Source organism: Erithacus rubecula (assembly GCF_903797595.1).
Source record: "Erithacus rubecula genome assembly, contig: SUPER_Z_unloc_2, whole genome shotgun sequence".
Classification (NCBI taxonomy): domain Eukaryota; kingdom Metazoa; phylum Chordata; class Aves; order Passeriformes; family Muscicapidae; genus Erithacus; species Erithacus rubecula.
Window position 1 is genome coordinate 3,885,434 of NW_027635860.1, and position 23,574 is coordinate 3,909,007.

General features: G+C 39.9%; 1 protein-coding gene across 1 annotated transcript in view; it reads left to right on the forward strand.

Annotated features, from left to right (window-relative positions):
- SHC3 (SHC adaptor protein 3) overlaps positions 1-22,582 on the forward strand; it is a 57,837-nt gene extending 35,255 nt beyond the window's left edge. The window contains exons 6-12 of the mRNA XM_079331009.1: positions 3,145-3,196; positions 6,952-7,078; positions 8,136-8,289; positions 9,214-9,310; positions 10,224-10,418; positions 12,547-12,842; positions 15,900-22,582. Coding sequence (XP_079187135.1) covers positions 3,145-3,196; positions 6,952-7,078; positions 8,136-8,289; positions 9,214-9,310; positions 10,224-10,418; positions 12,547-12,842; positions 15,900-16,028 — 1,050 coding nt within the window. The 3' untranslated portion in view covers positions 16,029-22,582. The remainder of the gene's footprint in view (positions 1-3,144; positions 3,197-6,951; positions 7,079-8,135; positions 8,290-9,213; positions 9,311-10,223; positions 10,419-12,546; positions 12,843-15,899) is intronic.
- The last annotated feature ends 992 nt before the right edge of the window (positions 22,583-23,574 follow it).

Consider the following 23,574-nt stretch of genomic DNA (forward strand, 5'->3'; position numbering starts at 1 on the left):
TAAATGAACAATTCCTGAAGTGGGCAGAGGAGTGATTAGCACAGTTCCCTGCCTCCGTAAGAAGATTCTTTGCTGCCCATCTGCCATCCCAAATGCTAGGTCCTGGAAACACCATTTCACACTGCCCACTGATGAAATGATTTACCAGGAAAAAGGAGAGGAACAGCAGTAGAGTTCTGGATTTGGAGTAAACAAGCTTTTCCAAATGTTTTAGAGAGAGAAAAATCTCTCTACTGAGTCAGTGATCTACCAAAGAAATAAAATTGCATGGTGCAAGGCAGCCTGCAAGGGACAGTGAAATCATGAATTTGTATTCCAAATAAGACTACTGCATTAATTCATTCTGGTGTTGGGAGGAGGAAAGTAGTATGAGTATCTTATGTTTTTCTACAACCTTATCTCTGGTCTAGTAAGGAACAACTTTAAATCAAAGGCTTGTACAAAAAGCAGCTAGTTTCTTTGTCCTGGGTGCACATAGAAGATGACAAAATGCAAGGATGTGATTTAGCTCACAGCTTTATTAGCTCATCTGAGAGCCATCTAGATGTAACTTTCATCAATCCTTAATGATTTCCACTTGGTTGTGGACTGCCAAACTGCAGTCCACAACCAAACTGCACATCCCAACCACACAGGTGGCCTCCAGACCATAAATTTATCTCCTTATAGAAGTTTTAATTTATGTCCTTATATGAGCTTTAAACTGGAAGGAGAAAAGCCATGGTGACCTAGGAAGCTAGATATGTGCCCATCTTTCTTCAGGAAGTAATTACCTTATTTTGAAGTTTCTTTGAGACTTGGCTTATATACGAGGTAAGACTACTCTCACTTCTCTACTCCATCAACCTTTCTGCTCTGGATATCTGCCTCCCAGCAACTAGCCTTACAACCTTCCTCCCACTCCCTCACCATTAATTATATTATTCAAAATATAACCCCTGGAGAAGTGTTCCACAGTCCTGGAGGAGGGCTTGAATACTACATACATTTTGCAATATTCCCCTTTGCAATGAGTCGATTTCTGGCTGTGTCAGTATATGGGAGCTTAAAAATCTCCCTACCAAATCCTTTTGCACACCATTTCAGAACCATTTTTATTTCACTTCCAAGGCTGTGTTCTCAATCCACTTTAGCTCTCTTCTTCTAGCTGCTCCTATGAGACAGTAAACAATTTTTCTCCACAGTAATTTCAGGTGGCTGTTTCCAGGCTGCCAGACAAGACATCTGTTTTAGGAGATACCTGCTGAAATTCTGGAGAGGAGGATCTAATAAAGTCTAATATGCAGGTCTCTCAGAGGTCCCTGAAGGCAGTAGTTTTTCAGTTTTGGCAATACCTCCAAATTTTAATACCACAATGCAATGACTTTAGGCTGAAAATTTTAGCTCATTAATACTGGTTTTTAGTCCTTGAATGTCAAGGATCACTTTGCTGAGTCAGCCAATTCCTGTATAGTTTTTGGATGGGGGTCTTATAACTTAGCCACACTGAAATGTGCCCACCTTAGGTCCTGAATGGTTTGTCATAGTCAGCTTGAATCTCAGAGCTTTAAATGAAATAAGGAGTAGGTGTTTTCAGACTGTCACACCCACACGACCCATGAGATAGATATATGATTTACTCAGGCATAAATATATCCATTAGCTATGCCTGAAGTAGTAAATAAATTGATCTGTGGCCCATTTTCTAGTCCTTCTGGCCCTGAAATAAGTAACATAGTGCAATTTGCACCCACACGTTCACTCTCTTCCCTTGTAGTGGTCTCTTGGAATCAATGCCAAGCATGTGCTGGTCCCCCAGAGTTTCAGGGTATGCTGCAAGAAACCAGGAAAGTGAGACAAGACCTCTGTATTATTCACTACTACAGACATAATGACCTTTGTTTTCCCTTACTTGTTGATATGCATCCTTATTTCCACTGTAGTCACTGCCCAGATACTGTGCCAGAGGATGTGTAAGAAATTGTGAGACAAAATGGGAGGGCTGTGCTTTTTTAACAGACCACCCTTACTGGTGCTGTGTCTGAGTGCCTTCCAACGATGCATTAAGTGACATGGTTACACATCTGTCACCAGAAACCACAATTGTGCTTCGTCATTTCCCTCGCTTTCTCCTTAGGGAGGAAATTGTATGGACATTTAGAAAAGGGATTTGTTTCAGGTGGCTGGTGGCGGTGTGTGCACTTGACTAGAAAAAGCTGTGCTGAAGAAGTCTATCTTTTAACTGAAGATTGATGTTTATTATGACATTGAATCTTGGTATAACTGGCCATGATCTTGGATCAGTCACCTGGAAAGGCTTTGGGTAGATTTATACAGCCATATGTAATGTATCCTGTATATTCCTTGGGTTTAGCTATACCTGACTAGCCAGGAAACACCAGATCTAACCAGGACTTCCTGATTGCATCAAGGCAATATGGCATTTTCCAGATATATCAGCAGGCCTGAGAGTTTCCCAGAAACCCAGGCCTTTCTATTTCATCCACATAATGATAGAAATCTGCACAAGTTGTGCTCAGGATCATAGGGGTGGCAGGAGAGGAAGGGAAAAAAACCAAAACTGAAGAAGATGTCTGTGTGCTCTTGCCAGAAAATCCACCAGGCAGGTGGCAAGGGCTGGGGAGGGCGTCCAGGGATTCTGCTTGTCAGAGCCAAGCAGGGGCTGAGCACCTCTGTGCCATATGGCACTGCAGTCAGTAAAGTGAGCACCTGCTTGTCACACATGAATAAATGCCATTGCTCAGTATTTCTGAGGAGTAGCACTATTACTCCCACTCTTTCTGCCATGGAACCAGATGATTATTCATCTTATGAACCAAAATCTCTGGGTAGTTTGAAGATAAGAACTTGTAATTCTACTCCCTCCTAAATGAGGCCTGGGCCAAATCCTACTGAGTTTGTTTAATTGGTGGAAGAGATTTTAAAATTCTGCTGGATTTTACATTCTGTAAAAAGGAAAGTGGTACAATTAATACCAAAATCCACAAACTTTTATATGAGGTTTAAGCACCAGGCATCTGTAGAGTAAAATATGTCACTGGGCCTCTGCCCACAGGACTGTACATACTCTGGACTGTGATCTTTTGCTGTAATCAGTACAAATATGTTTTTGCATTCATTGTAGATATCTTAATTTTTTGACAGGATACTTCAGACTATATTGCATATGTAGCTAAGGATCCTGTTAATCGGAGAGGTAAGTTTGAAATATCTATTCGATGTCTATTTTTCCTTTGAGAAACAGTAATTATTCATGGCTTAGGTCAGATTCCACCCCCTTTATATTTCCTATCCTGAAAAAAATAAATGTAGAATATAGCCCAATCCAAGGATTGCCTTTGACAGAGGCATGGAAAGTTTGTGTAGCAATAAGAAGCAGCAGTTTGTTTCTTAAGCTTGGAATAAACAGGTCTTGCTGCTAGCTCATACCCAAATATCGTTTTGATTCTCTTCATCTCTTAAATCAACCACTTGCCTTACTTGGCTGTGTGAGCTTTTAGGCACCAGCCAATTCCTACCTACACCCAACTACTGTGCAAGAATTAAGCAGTCTTCTGATAAAGTCATCTGATGAGGCAGCTGAATCTGTTAGATCTTCCCAGTACTAGCCTAACTCTGACAGAATCAAATTCTTTATCAAATAGCTAGCTTTTGAGCCAGCTTGCTGAAATTCTCTTTCTCAGTGAAGTTTTACTCAAGGTTGTACTGCTCTAGTAACAATCTGTCTGGGAGAGGGACCTGCTAGTTGATTGTGTTCAGTAGGTTTTAGTGCAACAAAGTATTTTGCAATGTACCCAATAATCTATTTACTATTCATAGATCATAGAGAGAGAAGAACAGACTAGCTCAATAAATAAATAAATAATAAAAATTTAAGTACTTCCAACAGGATTTCTGGGAATTCAGGCACTTTAACTCCAGTTCTTTGCAATGCTTGTGACATTACAACATCATGTGTCCCCTGTTGTAGAGGATCCAGTGCCAGACTATGGAATCCACAGTGCAGAGCTGTTCTCCAGTCCACCTGCTTTAGCAGTATCCTTCTGCTAAATCCAAGACTGATTTAGTTGCTCTGAGAGATCTAGTCAATGTAGGGGCTAGCACTGTGGACCAGATATTTGCTCTGTAGGGTTTGGAGAAGCCCTGTGCTCTGTTTTCTGTCCCCATGAGTGGATTTCGTACACTCTGTTCCTTCTGCACTAAGTTCTTCCTGTATTATGTTCCTTCTATCTTTCATTGAATGTGCTTATCCTAAGCTTTCTGTGACTTTGAGCTAGGCTATCCTAGAAAGAGGAGTCATCTGAGCACCTGATGTTGTTGTCTTCCTATGGTGTATTCAGGTCAGGTAATTTAGTTTACTTTATGAAAGCATTGACAGATTGTAGCATTCCAGCTGCAATGCACATCCTCCATCCTTCAGATAATTTCTGTACCTCCTTCCTTCATCTTCCTGCAGTTGTTTTAAAAAGGTATGTGATGCCTGGATAACAGAGCTGCCACTATAGCAGAGAATGCACCTTCCTATTTGTTCCTGCTCTTGTCCTCTTTGTCGTCTGGTTTCTCCTAAGCCCTTTTTGCTGCAGTGAAGCACTGTTACCTCATGTGAAATTCTTTCACACTGTGATCTTTAAGCCTTCAGCACTATCGCTTTCCCACGGATGCTTTCCCACTTGTGTGTATATATCAGTGGTTTGCAGATCAGTGTCTTTGTATGTCACCTGTATTAAAACACATTCTTTAAAAGGGTCTAATTTACCAAGGGACCTGAATTGCCCTCTTTCACTTGCTGCTCTGTCATTCTTTGTGTTGTCTGTAAATTACTTTAAAAGGGAATTTGTCTTTACATCTGCATCTAGGGAAAATGTTACTGCTGCTGTTAGTGACGCTACCCTACCACCAATGCTGTAGTACAGCTTACATATTAGACTCATTTCTTCCCAAGAATGGAAAAGCTGTCTTCGTGCTTTGCATTCTGGATCTAACAAGCTAAAGGCAGTCTATTTTCTGCTGTAACATTCACAAGAAATCATCTCTGTGTGAGCCAAACCTTCTCATCCTTTTACAAGAAGCATATCTCCTACCTGCTGAAAGTCCATTCACGTATCCAAGGAAACAGGTTACTCATTATGTCACCTACTGAAACTACTTAATGACTCATGCCTCATTTCAGCTCCAGAAAGCTTTAGCAGTGAGCGATGTCGCCTCTTTAAATTTGCACTCTAGTTATAGAATGCAAACATTTTAGCTTTGTTTGGCCTAACTACTTTTGGTCCAAGTTTTCACAGTGCATCTGTGCACCTTCCATGGGGGCTGATTGTTCAATGCCAATAGCAGTGTGGCAGAGGGCGTAAAAAAATAAACACTTCACTGCTAGTCAGGGATGTCTGCCCATCTTTAGACACATGGGGGTCCTATTTTTGTCTGCTGAATCCACTTTCAACATGCAGCTGGGGGCATTTTCCCTGCATGAGGCATTTCAGCTTGCTGGTTGGCATAGCAGATGCTCTAGGGTGAGAAGAGACCACTGTATCTGTTTGGTGCTGTGACTGATGCCATCTCATGCTGAATGAGATCCTGCTGCTGCTGCTGTTGCTGCTGAGGAAGAGACAGCAGACATTCCCTACTTGCACAACTGCAGGTTCCTTGGCCCTTTATTCTGGCCTCTTCAGAAGTCTAACCAATATTTCAGTCTCTGAAAAAATAAAAAAACCTACCTAGTCTCCCTGTATTACTTTAACTAAATGTCATGGTCAACCCTTATTTGTAGGACATCCAATGTAGGCATCCAATACTCTTGGTTCCAGTGAGCTGGACACTGGGTATGTATTAAAATGCAGTTTTACAGCTGAAGATTCTATATTCAGTTTATTAAAGCAGTCAGGGGTTCTGGCAACCCCTGTTGCTGACACAACAAATCAGTGACTTTGAACAAGAACCCACTTTCCTGTGGCAGCACTTGGGGAAGAAAGTTTGAAATCCAATGCAGGCTATAGTCAGTAGACAATATGCTTGTCCAACTCTGAGTATGGAAAATTAACTCACCTGGGCTTCTCTGGATATGACTGAGATGTTGTTCATTGAGATCTTTAACTTCCACCTCTTAGCACCCATCTGTAGTCCTGCAATGTTAAGTGAGCTCTTCACAAGTTCACCTCTTGGTGTTTTAGTATATGATGAGACCTCCAAGCCATTCTCTGATTTAAAACCAGGACAGATTTGGCTGCTCAGACAGCTGATAAAGGTTTCTCAGCCTTCTGTAGGAAGACAACTTTTGTTGCTGTCTCCCCCTCTACTGCGTCTGTTGCAGAGGATTCAGAGAGGTTGCACATGGGAAAATGCTGGAGTTAATCAGGTTACTGGCTCTGCACTCCTCAGCAACCCTGCAGTTTCCTGGGAGTGTCTCCAAGCAAACAAGCAGGAAAAGGCACCAACCTCTGTATTCCTGGAATAAGATCAGGGCTCATTATCTAGAAAGTACACGAGGATGTACTCATCCTCAGACTGTAATTTGGGAAAAGAAAGAGCTTGTGAACTTGGGGTGATTAGACATGAAAGTGAAGTAACTAAACTGAGGAAAACAAATAAAGCTTTTATTGTTATGATCATGTATTATTATTTTTGTAATTTCAATTTAATACTTAGAATTCTTACATAATCTATTGCATTCAGGTAATAACAAGTGAAATTATAAAGATTTTTTGTTTGTGGGCTTGTCAATATAGTGGAACAGATTTGTAACCTTGTCTATAGCAGTTACACATCAGTGCAATTTTATGTAACCTTTAAAAAGTTGTGATTGCCTGAAATTCACTGTATCAGAATTGGATTTTATTGAAATGTGCACATCACTAATAGGGCAACTAAGTTTGACATGCAAGTGTTTAGTCATAGGTCATTGCATCCCACCATGGCATAAACAGTGATTTGCATGTGTCAATCTTTTTCATTTAGCTTGCCATATATTGGAATGCTGTGATGGCTTGGCCCAGGATGTCATCAGCACCATAGGGCAAGCATTTGAGCTTCGATTTAAGCAGTACTTGCAATGCCCCTCTAAGACACCTACTTTCCCTGATAGGTGAGTGTAATTGCAGAAGACAGTAAAAGGACCTTTTTTAGCTTTCAATTTACTTGATAAAATGTGGACAATGTTGCTGGAGACAGACAGGTCTTGAATACTTAGAAAAGATTTCTGTTGTGTTAGCAAAACCATGTTTACCTAATGAGTAAGAAAGAAGCACAGTGAATTTAAGGGGATAGTCTAAATATGAATTTAACAATGATGTTAAAATGATCGTGTGTTTCATGCTGTAGTTAGTAGGCAGAATTGGATGCCCAAGAATGGTTGTTATTTGTGGCATTTCCTCATTACTGTCACAGCAGCTGTGTCAGTTTAGATGGAATAGGTCAGACTGCTGGGCTTCCAAAATGACTAATGATGTTTCAGTATTTCTCATATTAGGATGATGTTTCTAGGAATGTGATGTATTGCAGGGAGGTTTGAATGCACTGATATCTTAATGATACAAACTCTGTCTGCTTGCATATGTTCAAAAGGCTGGAATATAGCCTTTTGGTTTTTTTAGCAACATGGATTGCTACGTGCTTACTAACATTACCAGAAATCCTAGTGAACTTGCACCCTCTGTAATCTCTTAGATCAGAGCAAAAACAGGTATATAGGGAATGTAAAATGCTACTATCCTAATCTAAAAGAATGCTGTATTCACATCTCTTGATTTTGTGAAGTTCTTGCAGAATTAAGTTGGTAATAGAGCAGTCATAATAAAAAACAAATATTTAGAGCCTAGTAAGTCAATCAAGTCATATTACAAGTGATATTTTAAGATTAGATGAAGTTGTTTGTTGATGCAGTTCATAATGGTCTTTAAAAACAAGGTTAAATATACTCTACTCAGCATAAAGAATTTGATCCATTGCAAAGGAGGTTTATGTCTGTTTGTCTAAACAGAGAAGATCTGCATGATCCATCACTGCTTCCTGACTTTCAGTGGTAGCTGAAGTGTGCATGCAGTATGCAGTAGTGATCCCCTGATGGGCAGTCCTAACCTGCTGAAAGTATCTGTAAGCGCTGTACAAATGAGAGGCAAAAGAAAGCATTCTCTTCCTTACAGGATGCAGAGTTTTGAGGACCCATGGACAGAGGAAGATAACGAGGCAACAGAGCATCCCTATTACAACAGCATCCCGAATAAAATACCTCCCCCTGGCGGATTCCTTGATGCCAGGCTCAAAACAAGGCTTGCCACTGCCGCAGACACAGCTCATGTCAGTATAATTTCATTTCTACTCTCTTGCTGACTGATCCAAAAAATTTTAAAATGCTTGTTTTATGGTGGATGCTTTGGGACTGTCTGTAATTCACAGCCTTTCCTGTGTGGCCAGTTTCTGTCTGAATGGTCATTGCAGATCGAGAGGGCAACACATTAGGCAGGTTCAGAGCAAATTAAAGGACGTGAAATCTTCATGGTAGTAAAAGATTAACCAGGTTCAAGGAACAGAAATCTACTGGGGGCTACTATATTTGCAGAAACCATGCCTGCTTCAGAGAGTATCAAAGAGTGCAAATTAACTGGGAATGATTTAATGCTGAATCATTTAAACAATCTAGTGCAGTCGTTACTAACAGTTCATTATGTTAATGATTTGGCAGTGATCAGGATTCAGCCAGGTTCCTAGGTAGGTTTTCCACCTCATGTTAAACTAAGGTCAGCTTGAATATTTCTACTAGCACTCCTGTCAAAAGTTTGCAATATCAGAGTAGCTAAGAGGTGCTTTCAGACCCAGCACAATGCTGCTTAAATCCAGAGGGGTCCTGTCTGAAGCCAACATCCTCCCCTCAGTGCCCAAGTGCATCCCCTGGTACCAAAGTGAATCTTTCAGCTCATGCAGCGAAGAGAGCTGGGGCTGTCTTCTGGTTCCATGTGTGTTTCTGTGGAACACTTTTCCAAGTAACAGGTTGTAGAGACTAACCATGTTAGTACAAACTAAAGAAATGATGCATCATTTGGTATCAGGGATCACTAAGAGCAGAAAGCAGGGTATTTGGGATACATATATTCTGACATTGTGATGAATTGGAAAGGAAGTGTGAGGGTCCACAAAATACAACCGAGGAAATTGGCAGAGCCATTTGTATTGTGTGTGAGCATTTTAAAGGCAATTGAAAATTTTCCTTCACATGTGTTCTAGTCTGCATCAGGAGTGGGAGGAGAGCAAATTTATTATCAGAGCCATCACTCAGGAGAAAAATTCAGTGAAGAATGGCATCACAAACCTGTTAAACAAGGTGAGTTTTGCTACTTTTAGCTCTAATACTGCAGGTGGTCTTGAAGGGCAAATCATGTGAAATTCTGATGCCTGAAAGCCTTAAGGCAATAAGCTGAACTTGGTTGATAGGATCCCTTTGTCAGAGTTTTAGTGTTGATGCCAGTGAAAAGCATTTGATAATTACCTCTGGATAAATTATTAAATTCACACCTTCATGAAAGATTTGTCTTCTGCAGAGCAGAAGAAAATAGAATTACCCAGACTTTCAGCTTTCTAACTTTCAGTATCTTAAAAACCTATGATATTTAAGGGTCTGCTGCATGATCTATTCGGAAAATCTGATCCACTGGGGTATGCAAAATAGAATTTTCAAAGAAAAGCCTAAAGTGAGAAGTTTAATTCTAAATGTGAAACAATGCTCTCTACTCAACAAATAGCAAATAGTGCATAATGTTCCTGTTGTTTTCTTTGAATTTCAAGTAATTTCAAAATATATATATGTAAAATTTCACTCTATCCAGCTTTATCTGATAACCTTACTGCATTTCTAGTGACACTTTAGTTCAGATGCCAGAATATATTCTCTATTGTTAATCTGCTCACATTTGAGGATTTTATACCTTCTCCTCCTCCTCCTCTCATGACTCCCCAGCAAAATAGAATTTTTGAAATTTATAATATTTATTTACAAAGATTTCTTTTCCTCCTGGGAAATAGCCCCACCAAACATGGTTCTGAATCCATTAATTAACACTTTTTTCTACTACCTCCACCAGTTACTGACTTTTCACCTTCCAGTCCAGGAATTCTTAAAACTGTGGTGATGTGGTGTGATGATAATTGGTCAACACTCTTCTGTCAATTACACACACACACACACAAAACAAAAAAAAACAACCAACCAACCAAATAAAAAGTCTTGAATTTTCTAGGATCTCTGGATATTTGTAGTATGTCAGAAGAGAAATCTGAAGTAGCACCAGCAGCACAGCTGCCAATATATGTAAACACCCAGCATATAAATAGAGAAGACCTATTGGCACTTCAGGCAGATGCTGAAACTACTTTGGGTGGAACAGCAGAGGATGCTGAAGCAAGCAGCCCAGGAAAGGATCTGTTTGACATGAGTGAGTTCCCTTCCTATTCACTTCCTTTCTAACAAATTACCAAATATGTTTATGCATTAGTTCTGTATTTAAAAAAAAAAATTACTTTTTTATGGTTTTCAAATTTAGCATTCCTGATGTAATTATGGTGAATTTTAGAATCCATTGTGGTTTCATATTGAACTGAACTAAAAAAAGGGTGGCTGAAGACTTGCAGTTAGTCTGTAAAATATATGAGTTAACGTTAGTTGCAGTTCATATTATCCTTAATGTCACAGGCAATTATGTCAGAAGAAAAATTAATTGGGAGGCTTGCCATAAGGAAAGAGAAGGAGGATGCAGTTATGGATGGGTGGGTGGAGAGTTGTCTTCAGCCTGTTGTGTGTGTGTTATGAGGAAGTCAATGCATATATGAAAAGCTTTGTGCCACAAGGAATCCAGCATGTAAATTAATTAAAGCACTGAGATACCTCGTACTCTGGGTAGGCCGATTGTCATGTCCGTTCCAACTTTGAAGGCAGTTTTTCCTAGATCAGAATCATCACTATAGCTGCAAAACCACTGCTTAAGTGTCAGCCATAGTTTAGTATTGGTGCTACTAATACCCATTTTTTCAGCCTTGAAGAGATACATAAAGTGAAGAGATAGTGAAAGAAATTTGATGCGCAAAAAATTTTCTTGGGTTTTTTTACTCTTCCTGCCTCAAATAAATTGCTTATGCATGCCTTATTTAATTCAGTTCACATAATTAAAAAGCAGTGAGACAAAGCTGTTGGTGCCTATAAATTATTTGTAAAATAAAATATCTGCATTTCTGCTGTCTTAGTATAGAAGAAATATTTTCCTGGCATGCTTTTGCTGAGATATGGCTCTATTTCCACAGCTTGGTGAGATGTTCTGTTGAAAGAAAGGAGGAGAGAAAGAGGTTGACAGAGTATCTATATGTGAATATAGATCTGAAATTAGGAAAATCTGCTGTTTGAAATCAGGGATGTTAATTCTTACCAGCCATTGGAACATCAGAGAAAAGTAACATTAGAAAGTATTCCAATTAGCCCTAAGTTAGTGGTTTGTTGAGTTAAACATATGTTGGACTTCATGCAGACTGCAGTATAGTGAAGATATTTATAAGCCACTTCTATAACTGGCTGAGATATCAATAAGCTGCGACAGCACAATATTTTTCCCATTTCTTTGACCTAAACTAGCCTCTCTGTGGCCCCATGCAAACAGGGCTTTGTACTCCTCGCATCTGAACAATCTATTTAGAGCTGGTGTATTGCTTCACTGTTCCGCTCTCCAGATGTCCTTTTGTAAGCCTAGGGGCACAGAACATTTCTTTTTGATATGTACTGGTGAGCCAGATGAAGGTCTTGCAAGAGTAAATAGCTTCCAAGAGGTCAGTACGACCTGTAACAAAACACCCTATGGCGTATTTGCTATTTCTGTAAGACTGCTGGGATCCATAATGACACTTCTTTCCACTCAACTCTACAATTGCACTGAGTTCAGGACTTAGCTGAGCTTTATAAGATGCTTCCCCAAGGCTGATTTTTGCTAGGCAAATGATAATAAATGTGCTAACATGTGTCTGGTTTGCAAGGTTCTCTTCCTAGATGGAGGCTAGGAGTAGGCTGAGTGGAGAGGGTGAATGTTCCCTACTAGACATAGCCTTGGGCTGGAGACTCAGTAATGGATAATTTTTAAATGAATAAGTTGTTTAAACAGAGACCAGATATGAGTGTAATGACATTAGGTACCCTTATTATGCAATTTATTTGAAATTAAACTGTCTGACATACCTAGAAAGACCGAAGAAGAGATTTGCCTGGTACCAGATGATATAAATACAGCTGTTGACAGTAGCCACTACTGAAATGAACCAGTACCTTTCAAAAGATCCTGCCAAGGTCGAGTCTGATTTTTATCACCATCGTGCATAACATATATTTTAAACACATTACACTCCTCAGTCTTAATATATTATATAAATCATTAAGTCTATCAGTGTATCTTCCCTTATTTTTTTTCATAAAGAGAAGTGGCTGCAATGCAAAATAAATCCAGTTTAAAATTACCAGAATATCACCATTTTGCTACATGAGTTTCCTCTGAATGATTCTGCTCTTGTTTCTATTTCCATAACCAGAACCATTTGAAGATGCTCTCAAGAGTCAAACATCAGAGGCTGTGATGAAGAAATCCACCTCCACGGGATGCACCAGCCCCCCTTTATCCAGAGCACCTGCCTGGACTGAAGCTGAAGAGCTGAGTACAGAGCCATGGTACCAAGGAGAGATGAGCAGGAAAGAAGCAGAACAGTTATTAAAGAAATGTGGAGATTTCCTCGTGAGGAAGAGCACCACAAATCCTGGCTCCTATGTGCTGACAGGCATGCACAAAGGACAAGCCAAGCATCTTCTTTTGGTGGACCCAGAAGGAACTGTAAGCACTGACTCCTCACTAGATGAGGTTTCTGACTCTACTCGTTTTCTCTAAATGCCTCTAATCTTCTTTACAGCTTATTCACACCATATCATAAGCACCACCTCATATCTCTGATGTGTCATCACATCTCTAATTCTCTCCCTGATGCCTAGCAGAAGATCTAGCTCATGGTTTCTGCACACCACAGGGAGTAGTGTGCAGCCTTAGGGCTGATTCCCAAGCCAGTTCACACTTTGACCACTGCTGTGCAGTCTTGGTCAGAAGTGCAGCTAAGTCACTTCAGCATTCTTGCCAAAGGAAGGAGATTTGGCTAGCCTGCACACTGGCAATTTCTACTTGGCATCTCAATCACCTGGGATATGGACCAGGCCCTCTGTTTTCCTGCATGTGTGCCCAGGACAGAATTGGGGTAAGCCTGTTCTGTCTCTCTGCTGCCCAAAGACTCCCTCAGCTGATGAAAGGACCTTCCCCACAGCAGGATGGAGGGGGCAAGGGAGTTTTCCATAGCTGTCCTGTTCTGCTTTTATGGAGACATAAACCCTTCAGAGAGATTAAAATCATTGTCATGAGTTTTATTCTTGGCTCCTGTAGCTGCAAGCAGGCAACTCCTTTTCCTCTACAAAAGACAGCTTTAGATAACCCACCCCAAGGTGAGAAATTCCCATACAGAGTTGGCCTGTTGGCATCTGAGCTGAGAAAGCTGAGAAAGCAGAATTATGTCAGTCCTAGACAGTCTGTATTGCAGTGGTGAGGAGCGTCCATGGTACATGATTGCAATTAATTACGTTTGCCACGTGAGGCCAGTCAAAGAGTGGTTTTGCACTCTTGAGTTGCCAGCTGCCTAGCCTTGTTTGATGGCTACACCATTGCAGGGGAGTGGCTTTACACCTCTTGAGGCGCAGCCTCTTCTGCTAAAATTTGCCAACAGTTTTGTGACTCCTGCAACAAAGAGCCTAATCTCTTTTAGGCAGAAATCCACAAACAACTGTTACAGGTTATTGCAAGGGAAACACTGCTGTGTGGCCTGGTAATTGCAGGAATGCTGTGTCCCACCGGGAGCTCTGCTGCAGAGCTGACCAGCATGGAATACTCAGGTTGTGTGATGACTTCCAGGGCATTTTCTTACTATACAGGTTGGAGGATCCTCCCTCCCCATCTTTGCTGCGCTGCTTCTAGTGCATCTCTAATTTGCTGATCTCCTTGGTTAGAGACCTGCTTGTTATCTGCCCCTATCCCTTCCCTCAGCTTGCTTGTATCACCATGCCCCAAATGGCTCTGAGATGCTTTGCTCAGGAGTCACTGTTCCAGAACAATGATTTTCTGCAACTCCAGTTAGTTACAGACAGCTGTGCTGTCTGTACGATCTGTGGGATCCTGACACAGCTTCTGAGCAGCCCTATTTGCAACTTGTCAACGTGGAGAATCATCAATAAAACCCCAGTGTGTGGCCAGCCACCACAGCGTGCCAGTGGCTTGCCTTTCATCTACATGGTCTCAGCGGGATTGTTCTCGAGGACTGATTCATACAAATGCTGCCTGAAAATTAATTTCACACACAGTACCCAGTGACACGTAACAGGTCTTAAGGGTGTGTTCTCAGAGCAGAGTTAACTGTCCAGTTGCTTCTGCTCTCATCCAGCTAATGGAAAAGTAAAAAAAGGAAAAAAAGCCCTAGTTCAGATAACAGATGCTTACAATGGAGGACTGCAGGATTTTTCTAGATGTAGAGTTAAACCTCTTGTGATGAAGAGCGTCTACCTTATGGTAAGAACATCTCATAACACAGATGAGTAAACATAATGCTTTCTAAAAGATACCTTTTTCATTTTGAAAATATAGTTTGATTTTAGAAAAAGTGACATGTCAAAGCACAATTTTTCAGAAACTGGCAGAGCCTTTTGGTTTCCTGCAGTGACTTAACTATGTGTAGACTGACCAGAAAGCATCATATGCCATCAAAGTTACTTGTTATCTTTTTTTTTTTTCACCCTGTGACCTATTGCATTAAGCTTCTAGCAATTTTTACAGAACTTAAAGTTGAAACTGAATTATTACAGGGGAGGTGTCCACCACAGCATAAAATGACTTTTGAAAGTTTTAACATAAGCTGTTCTTCTTCCTGAGAATAGTTCAAGGAGTACAGACAAAATTTCTTACTCAGAACAGTGCTCACAGGTGTTTGCTTGAGGCAGCATAGAGCCAACCCAATACAAATTTTTAGTGCAACATGGTGTTTGCTTGAGGTGGATCTATGCTCTGCCTGTAGCAGCTGTATGCCTAACTCATTTGAAACATAGGAAGGAAATTTTTTGTGAACATGTGGCTAAATAATTAAAGATTGTTTTGTAATATAGATTAGTTTTAGTCTTCTGTTAATTTTGACTGTTTTATCCTACAATATCAGTTTCCTCCTATCATGGGTGGAATATTGCATATCAGCAGGATGCTGCTACAGAGGGCTGGTATGTGGGCCAGAAAAATGAATTTTCTTGCCCTGAAGTGCTTCAGTTCCAAAGGCACAGGATGTATTGTGCAGCACAGGGCATACCCAAGCTAAGCAAATACGGTGGCTGGATCACTTCCTAGGAAGGGAGTTTTCAAGTAGTGGAAGAAAAACATATCAAGAAAAGCACAAAAATGCTGAGGTGAACAAACAAGCTGGTTTCTGACATATCGGGCATGATAGCTCTTTCTAATTAAAAAGGTGCAAACACCTCAAAGGTCCTTTGAAGGAGGAAAATTGATCAAAAAATCCGACTTACAGTGAAACAAAATCATGAATGGAAGTTTTCAAGCAGACCTATTCAGAAAGAGAAATAAGAATACGCTGTTCCATGGAGCTGCATGCAAAATATCTATTTGGTGAAAATAGGGGGAGTAAAGAGAAAACAGAAGCCACACTGGAGAAGCACCAAATTTCCACCAATTTTGATGGAAGCAGGATCAGTTTCTAAAATATTACTTTGCCCTTTTATTCTTAGACAATTTTAGTGTGAAGTTAAGGGGGAAAGTGCCTTACTATTTAACCTATCTTCTTGCATCCCTTTTTTGAAGGTTCGTACAAAAGATCGCGTCTTTGACAGCATAAGTCATCTCATCAACTATCACCTCGAGAACAATTTGCCTATAGTTTCTTCAGTGAGTGAACTCTGCCTGCAACAGCCTGCTGAAAGAAAACAATGATTCCAGATAACTCTTTTAGTTATTGCAACTCGCGAGCTATAGCTGGTAGAAATTGCAGATCTGAAAAGAAAATGTACATTAAAAAACCCCGCATATTCACACAGATTTCAAAAATATGTTTTATTTAAGTTTAAAAAGTCCCATTTCATATGGTACACTTGAACATTTTCAATGCTTTATGTGACATGAAATCACAGCAAAAGTCTTTCTTAAAGTAATTTCAACAAAATTGTTCAGATTCTCTAATGTGAATGTTGATAGTGTATATACACATTATATATACAAATACAGTATATATTTATATTTTTCAAGTCAGTCTGTTGACAGTATAAAACTATCTTCTGTGCCATGTGTTTTTACCAAAAGAAAAATGACAAGTGTGATTGTTCAGAAAAAAAAAAAAACTGAATTCAGCAGTCTCAATTTCTTGAGAAATTTAATATTGCAAATCTTATTTCTGATTTTACCTAAGAAGCACAACTATGGGGATTACAGATGGATTATGCTAGTTAACCACGGAAGGAATCTGAATTCAGTAACTAGTATTCCAACTCAGAAATTTAGCATAAAATGTTTTTAAAAAGCGTTATTTAGTGTCACTGATATCAAAAGAATTTTATCTTTCTGACATCAAGTTTGAATTCTTATATGATGCTATTCAAAACATTTGTATCTTTAGCAATGATTTGGTGTGGTGTCTATGTGTATGAGGTGTATGCTTTGATTTTTCTTATGATATTGTAACAGTGTTTATTAATTTCAGTGCTAAGGTTATTTATAAGTAGTTCTCTGCTTATGGTGAAGATCTAGGTGTCCTTGAACTAAGAGTCTCAAATGAGATGTTGCATACTGATCAGACAAGTTCAAATAACTTGTGTTTAATAGGCTTAATACAAGATGTACATGACTGTTCAAAGACATATCTGAAAAATCTTTTCTTCTTATAAGCAGTAAAAACTATCTGAACTCAGTGATCAATTTTGCAAACGATGCCACTTGCATTTACTTGCCAAAGCATAACTTCATTTTGGCCTTCAGCAAGTGATAGGTTTTGGAAATATACTGTTTTTCTCTAAATATCAAGTTTAAAAAATACTCATATAATAAAGAAACATTTCTGGCAGAAATGCCTTGAACTTTTGGTACTGGGAAATGCTTTAAGGGAGGTTTGTACTGTTCACATTTAAGCATTATATAAAGTTATTTTCCCATTCTATGAATCTTATTATGAGTCAAATTCAATAGACACAGTTCCTGTAAATGCAATGCTTGTGCCACAGTCAAGATTTAGCCTTCAGCAATCCAAGTCTTCCCTAGCACCAGTCTCTCAAATCAAATCTTCAGACTTGATTCATAAAAACTCAACAGGGTAAGTCTAGGTTAAGTATCTGCCTACCCTGCAGTATACTTGAAGTTACATTTAGTTCTAAGAATTTGCTAAGTTAAAAAAACATAATCAAGTTTCCAACCATAATCAAACTGACTAAGCAATTTGCTCAGAATATAATCAGACAGGACTACCATGTTAAAATTCTGAAATACCTTTCTTGTACCTTATACTTTTAAATATGGTGAAGTTGCAACTTGAAAATTTGATTTTGAGTAATCTCAAAACTCAAAATTATTGAGACACCTATTATATCTAATGATGTAATCTACACCTATGTAAAAATATACTTGATTCTGTAATTAAGACATCCAAAAGCCAGACTAAAACACTAGTGAACTAAATGCTTGTGATTAATTTTACTAAAGATAGCTATTATTTGGTATTTCTAGATCTGAATGGGAGCTGAGAGCTACGGAGAGCAATTAAATGCTGAATTCAACCCAAATCAGTATGCCACTGAGCTTAATGAAATTCTTAAAATTATGTTTTACTTGACTGGGAATGGCAAAGAAATAGGAACAGATCTAATGTCCCAAAGTAGTATCCACCAAAACGACTCTATCTGGGAGTCTCATAAAATGACTTTACTTATCCATGTCTCACCATATTCCAGTTTAAATCATCTCAGCTGCCACTTTTTTCATATATAATGCTTGTTATTCCATGTTCTTACCTTTCTGTAGCCATGTTCAGGAAAGTTTTCACTGTGATATCACCACCTATAAGAGAAGATATCTTTTTTTTCTTTGAATATTGCATATCATTTCAGTAAAAGTCTGCTGCATAAGACCCTTAGGTGTCTTCAAAAAGTCCACCTCCTTCCTATGCCCGCTTTGGATTCCTAAGTATCCTGAAATCATGAGACAAGATTTGAGCGTATGAATTAAAGGCCCTAAACATACACTGAAATAAATACCTTAATTTTTTACCACTGTCCTAGCTGTAGTTTTAATAACTTGGCAGCCACTTAGCTGCATGCTGTGGAAATTAACACTGGTGTCAAGGAGACACAAAATGAAACTGCTTGACAGAAATACTAAATCTCTCAGACTGTATTTCACAAACTGTGCCTCCAGGGAAATGTGGCTATTTTTGAGCTGCTCTGTCAGCACAGCCAATTTTCCCAACTCAGCATACCCCTCGATGATGCAAAGGTTGCATATATCTTGTCTAGATGCAGTGTGGTCTGAGATGGCAGCAGTGCCCTGCTGACACCATGGGCCAGCAGATCCTGTCTGGCCACACATCAGGATACGCAGGATTTTCCACATCACTGGGAGCCACACAGTCTCAAAACTCTCCAGAAAGGAAGAGCATGTGTGCCACTCGGTGCTGCATTTGTGGATCCTGCCATGTTTCTTGTCCCTGTTATTCCTGTAGATTTGGCTTTCCCCTTTATGAGGAGGTCAAATAAACTGTAAAGCTATTTGGATAGCAGTTCCTAACTGGTTGTCATTAGACTGATTTTAAACTGATTTCAACCAGATCTAACTGAACCTGCAAGAGTGGCTAGGCTCACTTCTGTGAGGAGCCAACACTGCAACCAATTTAAGAGATGCAAAAGTAATAGGATAGATTTAAATACTGAGAAGAAAGCTGAAAACCTGACAACTGACCGTATAATAATGTGAGTCTTTTAATGTTCACCTTTGGTCTGGAGTCCGTGACCTTTTTAATTATTTTTTATGCAATCTCAAGGACTAGACGCTTGTGGCAATTCAAGAAGTGGGATTTTACTGAAAGAAAAACATTTCTAGACTCAGTAGAAATCACTGAGATAAGGTGATATTGTAGTATCTTTTGATGTTTTTCCAATGAACAACTGTGAAGTCAGAACTGGAACTCTAAACATTCTGCAAGACTGTCTACATTGGTTTTGAGTCCTATCTGATTAACAGTTTTGATTACAGTTGTGTTGCACCTACAGGCACTAATGACAATGAAAACACATTCAATGCCTTTAAACAACATTTATATGTGAACCAGGTGATTTTGATTACTTTGTATTGTAGATCTAGACTAGTTATTAAATTAATAAAACTCATCCAATGTTGCTGGCAGTGATAGGCTGGACATCTAGGTACAATAATGTTCCTAAACTTTCAGTTGTTTCAGATGCCTCAGAAGTAATGAAACTTGAAAATATAGTATTAGGTCCTGACAAATGGGAGTTTGCTCAGAGTGAGGAGTTGCAAGTTCCCTTTCACTTAATGTAAGAATAGAATGTTCAAACTAACCAGGCCTGGCTGGTCACCATATGGGAAGATGCAATTTCCATGGCTTAATACCTGCCTTTTTTGCCCAGTTATACAGTTGTTTTTCTCCACTTAATTTCCTACAGGGTTCACAATAGGAGGTAACACTGGTTCTGCCAAAACCTGTCTGCTGGACATTCAATAAAAGCTTGAACAAAGGACATAGTCCTGGGGCCAAGACTTCAGTGCAAAATGTGCACTGTCACTGGAACAAAATGTTTAACAGTCTGGTAAATATCACCTACCAGCACAGATTTTTCTATAGCCTGTATTCATACATTTTTCCACACTGTGGAATAATAAACCGATATTTTTTATCACTATGGTCCCCAGGCATCACGTGCTGTAAGATGAGGAGAATTTAAAAAAAAATAAATTATAAAGTAGTGTGATTGCTGCTGGCACATCAATGCCAGATGCCAGCTATAATGTATTAAATAACAGAATTGATGCGTATTTAGACATTTGTCGGTATATCTGATAACCAGCAAAGTTTGGCGCCTTCTAGAAAATTTGCAGTTATCAGAAGGAGATTTGGAACTTGTGATTTTTTTTTGCAAAAAGCTTACAAATCCTGCTTTCAAAATTTTGTTCTTAGCTTCCAACGTCTGTCCAAAGTAAGTGGTAGAACCAAGAATTTATATTAAGTAAACCATAATCCATATTTGCATAAAAGAAGCCTAAGCTGAAGTAAGAGACATACTTCCCTTTTTATCTGCATGACAGTTTCAAAATATGTCTGCATAAAGTCTAAATTCAGACACATCTTTGTGTACTGTCAAAACCACTTTGACTTACATGGTCTTTTTTGCCCAAGCTGAAGTTTGCACTCTTCACACATCCGTGTAGGTTCAAAGCTGTCAAAATGTGGGTGAATTTCCCCTTACTGCTCTGTGATCAGCTGGACTGACCCTACTCACTTGCATACAGTGTCTGTGGACCTAGGTCATATCTGCATTGGATGCAGCTGGAATGAGGGCAGGCCAGTGGAAAATGTAACATGGACATCAATTTGTCTGCAGTTAACCAGAGGCTTGGATAGAGTGTGGAAAGCTGTCTTGGGGGAGAAAACTTCAGGGATAAGAAATGTGAAGCCTGAAAACATGAGCCAGTAGGCATTTAAGCCACTAATGAAAATAGAGAGTTGTTGCCAAATTATAAACATGCTAATTGGTTGATAGAGTTAAAGCAGAACCTCTGGGGATACAAAGCCTACTGCTCATCTCTTATTGAGACATTTCTGTTCACAAGCCCTGATCTGTTCCTCTGCACACTACAATGTAAAGCTACCAGGGAAAAATGCAGGGCTTTTATTTTATTTTTAAAATTTTTGTCTCAGTAAAGGGGATAAGATTTCAGAGCGACACATTTCTAGCAAAAACACTATACAGAGTGTTTAAACCTCGTTTGACAACACAACAGGTCATGGAAACCAAAGGAAGAAAGAAGCTAGAACTAGGTGACTCATTCTGCTACCCCACTGTGTAAGAGACAGACAGATGACTCAGAAAACAAAGGTAGCCTCAGAATGTGAGATTAAGATGCAGATTTACACTTTATGTAGCTATCATGAAGATCAAATAAAGTCCAGGTCAAGTGAAAACTTTTTCTAGCAGTCCTCCTTTTTCTTTCATGGGGAAAAGGATACCAAATACATCCAGGAATATATTAATTGAAAATTAAGTGAAATTTTCTATTAAGTGAAGAATGTGAAGATTATAATTAGTATACATTTGTGTCCTTTTTGTCTGGATTGCTGTGATAACTGCTTCCTAGTAAAGTCCTGCAGAGTTAAAACTTGAAAGAAGCTAGGTTTCTTCTTTTGAGGTAAATGTTTTTCTTTGCATTGTGTGGGCAGCAACAAGAAAACTAAAAAGTGACTATTTTGCTGTTAAAGGAAGTTTTATTGTACAATTGTTATTTAATAATATTTATTACTTTTAGAAACATTTTTAACTGAGAATTGCAGGAAAAGTAATGTATGTGGAAATATTGTGATAATTTATATTCCTAACCACTTTTGTGAATCTCAAGTGTTTGCCTCTCTGCTGACTGTGAAATTTTAGCTATAGAGACAAATTTTGCCTCTGAGGAAGTCCTTGAGCAATGTAGTTTGGAATATAAGTGTCATGCAACTGTTTTCTGATTATTCAGTTTGTATATGTTTAACCAAAGTAATAAAACAGTGAGCACTATTACTAGATTGAAATGCATGTAGAGTGGGCTTGAGTCTATTCTTATGCTCAGGTTCCTCAAGTAAGTTTATTTGCTAGGTTTGGGGTTGGGCTTTGCTTTTTATTTAATCAACCTGAAGGGAGGCACATTTTGTAGTACAATGTGTGCTTTCCAAAAGGTTCACGTGGTCACTGAATATTAGCAAGTCAACCAACTGCTCAACCCAGTAGAATCAGGGATGAAAAATGTCAGAGGACTAAATGGCACATGAGGACCTGGACCTCAGCTACACTGACCTCACACCACCACAGGAGCTCCACTTTGGCAGAGACAACACATGTGTTTGTTTCCAACAAATACCATTTTCATGAAAGCATTATTGCAGGCTCTGCTTCTGAGCCAGATGATGTCCTGTCCTGGAAAGGTAGCTTCCTGCTTGGCACACTGAACAGGTGAGAAGAGAAAAGGGTAGTCCACTCCATGATGTTTTTCAGTGGAGAGTGACTGCAAGGGCACAAGAGCAGCCACTCTGTGTACTGTGGAGAGGACAATGTCTCCATGTCAGCAGAAAGCTTAGTTGTGCTGAGCTCTAACCCTTGTCTTCTTCCTCCACTGACCACGTCTTCCTGCAAAGGCCCTTCCTTCCCTTTTGACTACTTGGACCAAAGCTGAGCCTGAGTATGCCCTGGGATGTTATGCTGCTCCTGGGGAGAAGAAATGAATCTCTGAATGCATCAGGGCACCTGCAAACTCTGCATGCCTCTGCATGGTGCCTCCAGCCCTCTTCAGGTGCTGGGGGGCCACAGAGCAGCAGCAGCGATCCCCAGTCACTGCTGGGAGTGTCCTCAGTGGGCAGGTGGGATGGCACCTGCAGGTGAACACCAGCACATCTCTGCTCAGGAGCTGCCCACTGCCTCACTTTGAGGCCCGGGGTTTTTGGGGCCTGGCACTTTACACACAGGTGTTTTCCATTTCCTTACTAGAGCAGCTGGAAACAAGCTTGGAAGGCAGCACAAAGCTCCACCACAGTAGCTTCTTGCAAAATGTCTCTTTCCAGGGAGCAGCCATGCCTGGAGCAGACAGTCTTCCAAGCAGACAGGCCAGGAGATTGACCCTACTCCCCAAAAGCCGGGAAAAAACCCTTCCCCAGCCTGGGGATGGTAGATCCAGCACCTGCCACCCTCCACGGCTTCATGATTCAATCACACAATCATGCAATATCCTGTGGTGAAAGGGATCCATCAGGATCATCATGTCCAACTCCTGGCCCTGTGCAATATATCACAAGAGTCATGCTACATGCCTGAGAGTCCAAATGTTTCTTCAACTCTGTCAGGCTTGGTGCTGTGACCCCTTCCTTGGGGAGCCTGTTCCAGTGCCCAAGCACCCTCTGGGTAAAGAATCTTTCCCTGATATCAACCCAAAACTTCTCCTGACTCATGCTGTTTCCTCAAGGTCTGTCACTGGTCATGACAGTGATGAGGTCCCCTTTCCTCATGATGATATTGTAAACCACAATGAGGTCCTCTCTCAGCCTCCTCCAAGCTGAAAATACAAGAGTCAACTGCTCCTCACACAGCTTCTCCTCCAAAGCCTTCACCATCCTCATGGCCTTCTACTGGACAGTGTCCGATAGCTTAATGTGTTTTTTATTGTAGTGCCCAAAACTGCCTTCAGGACTCAAAGTGAGGCTGCCCCAGCTCAGAGCAGAGCAGGACAATCCTCT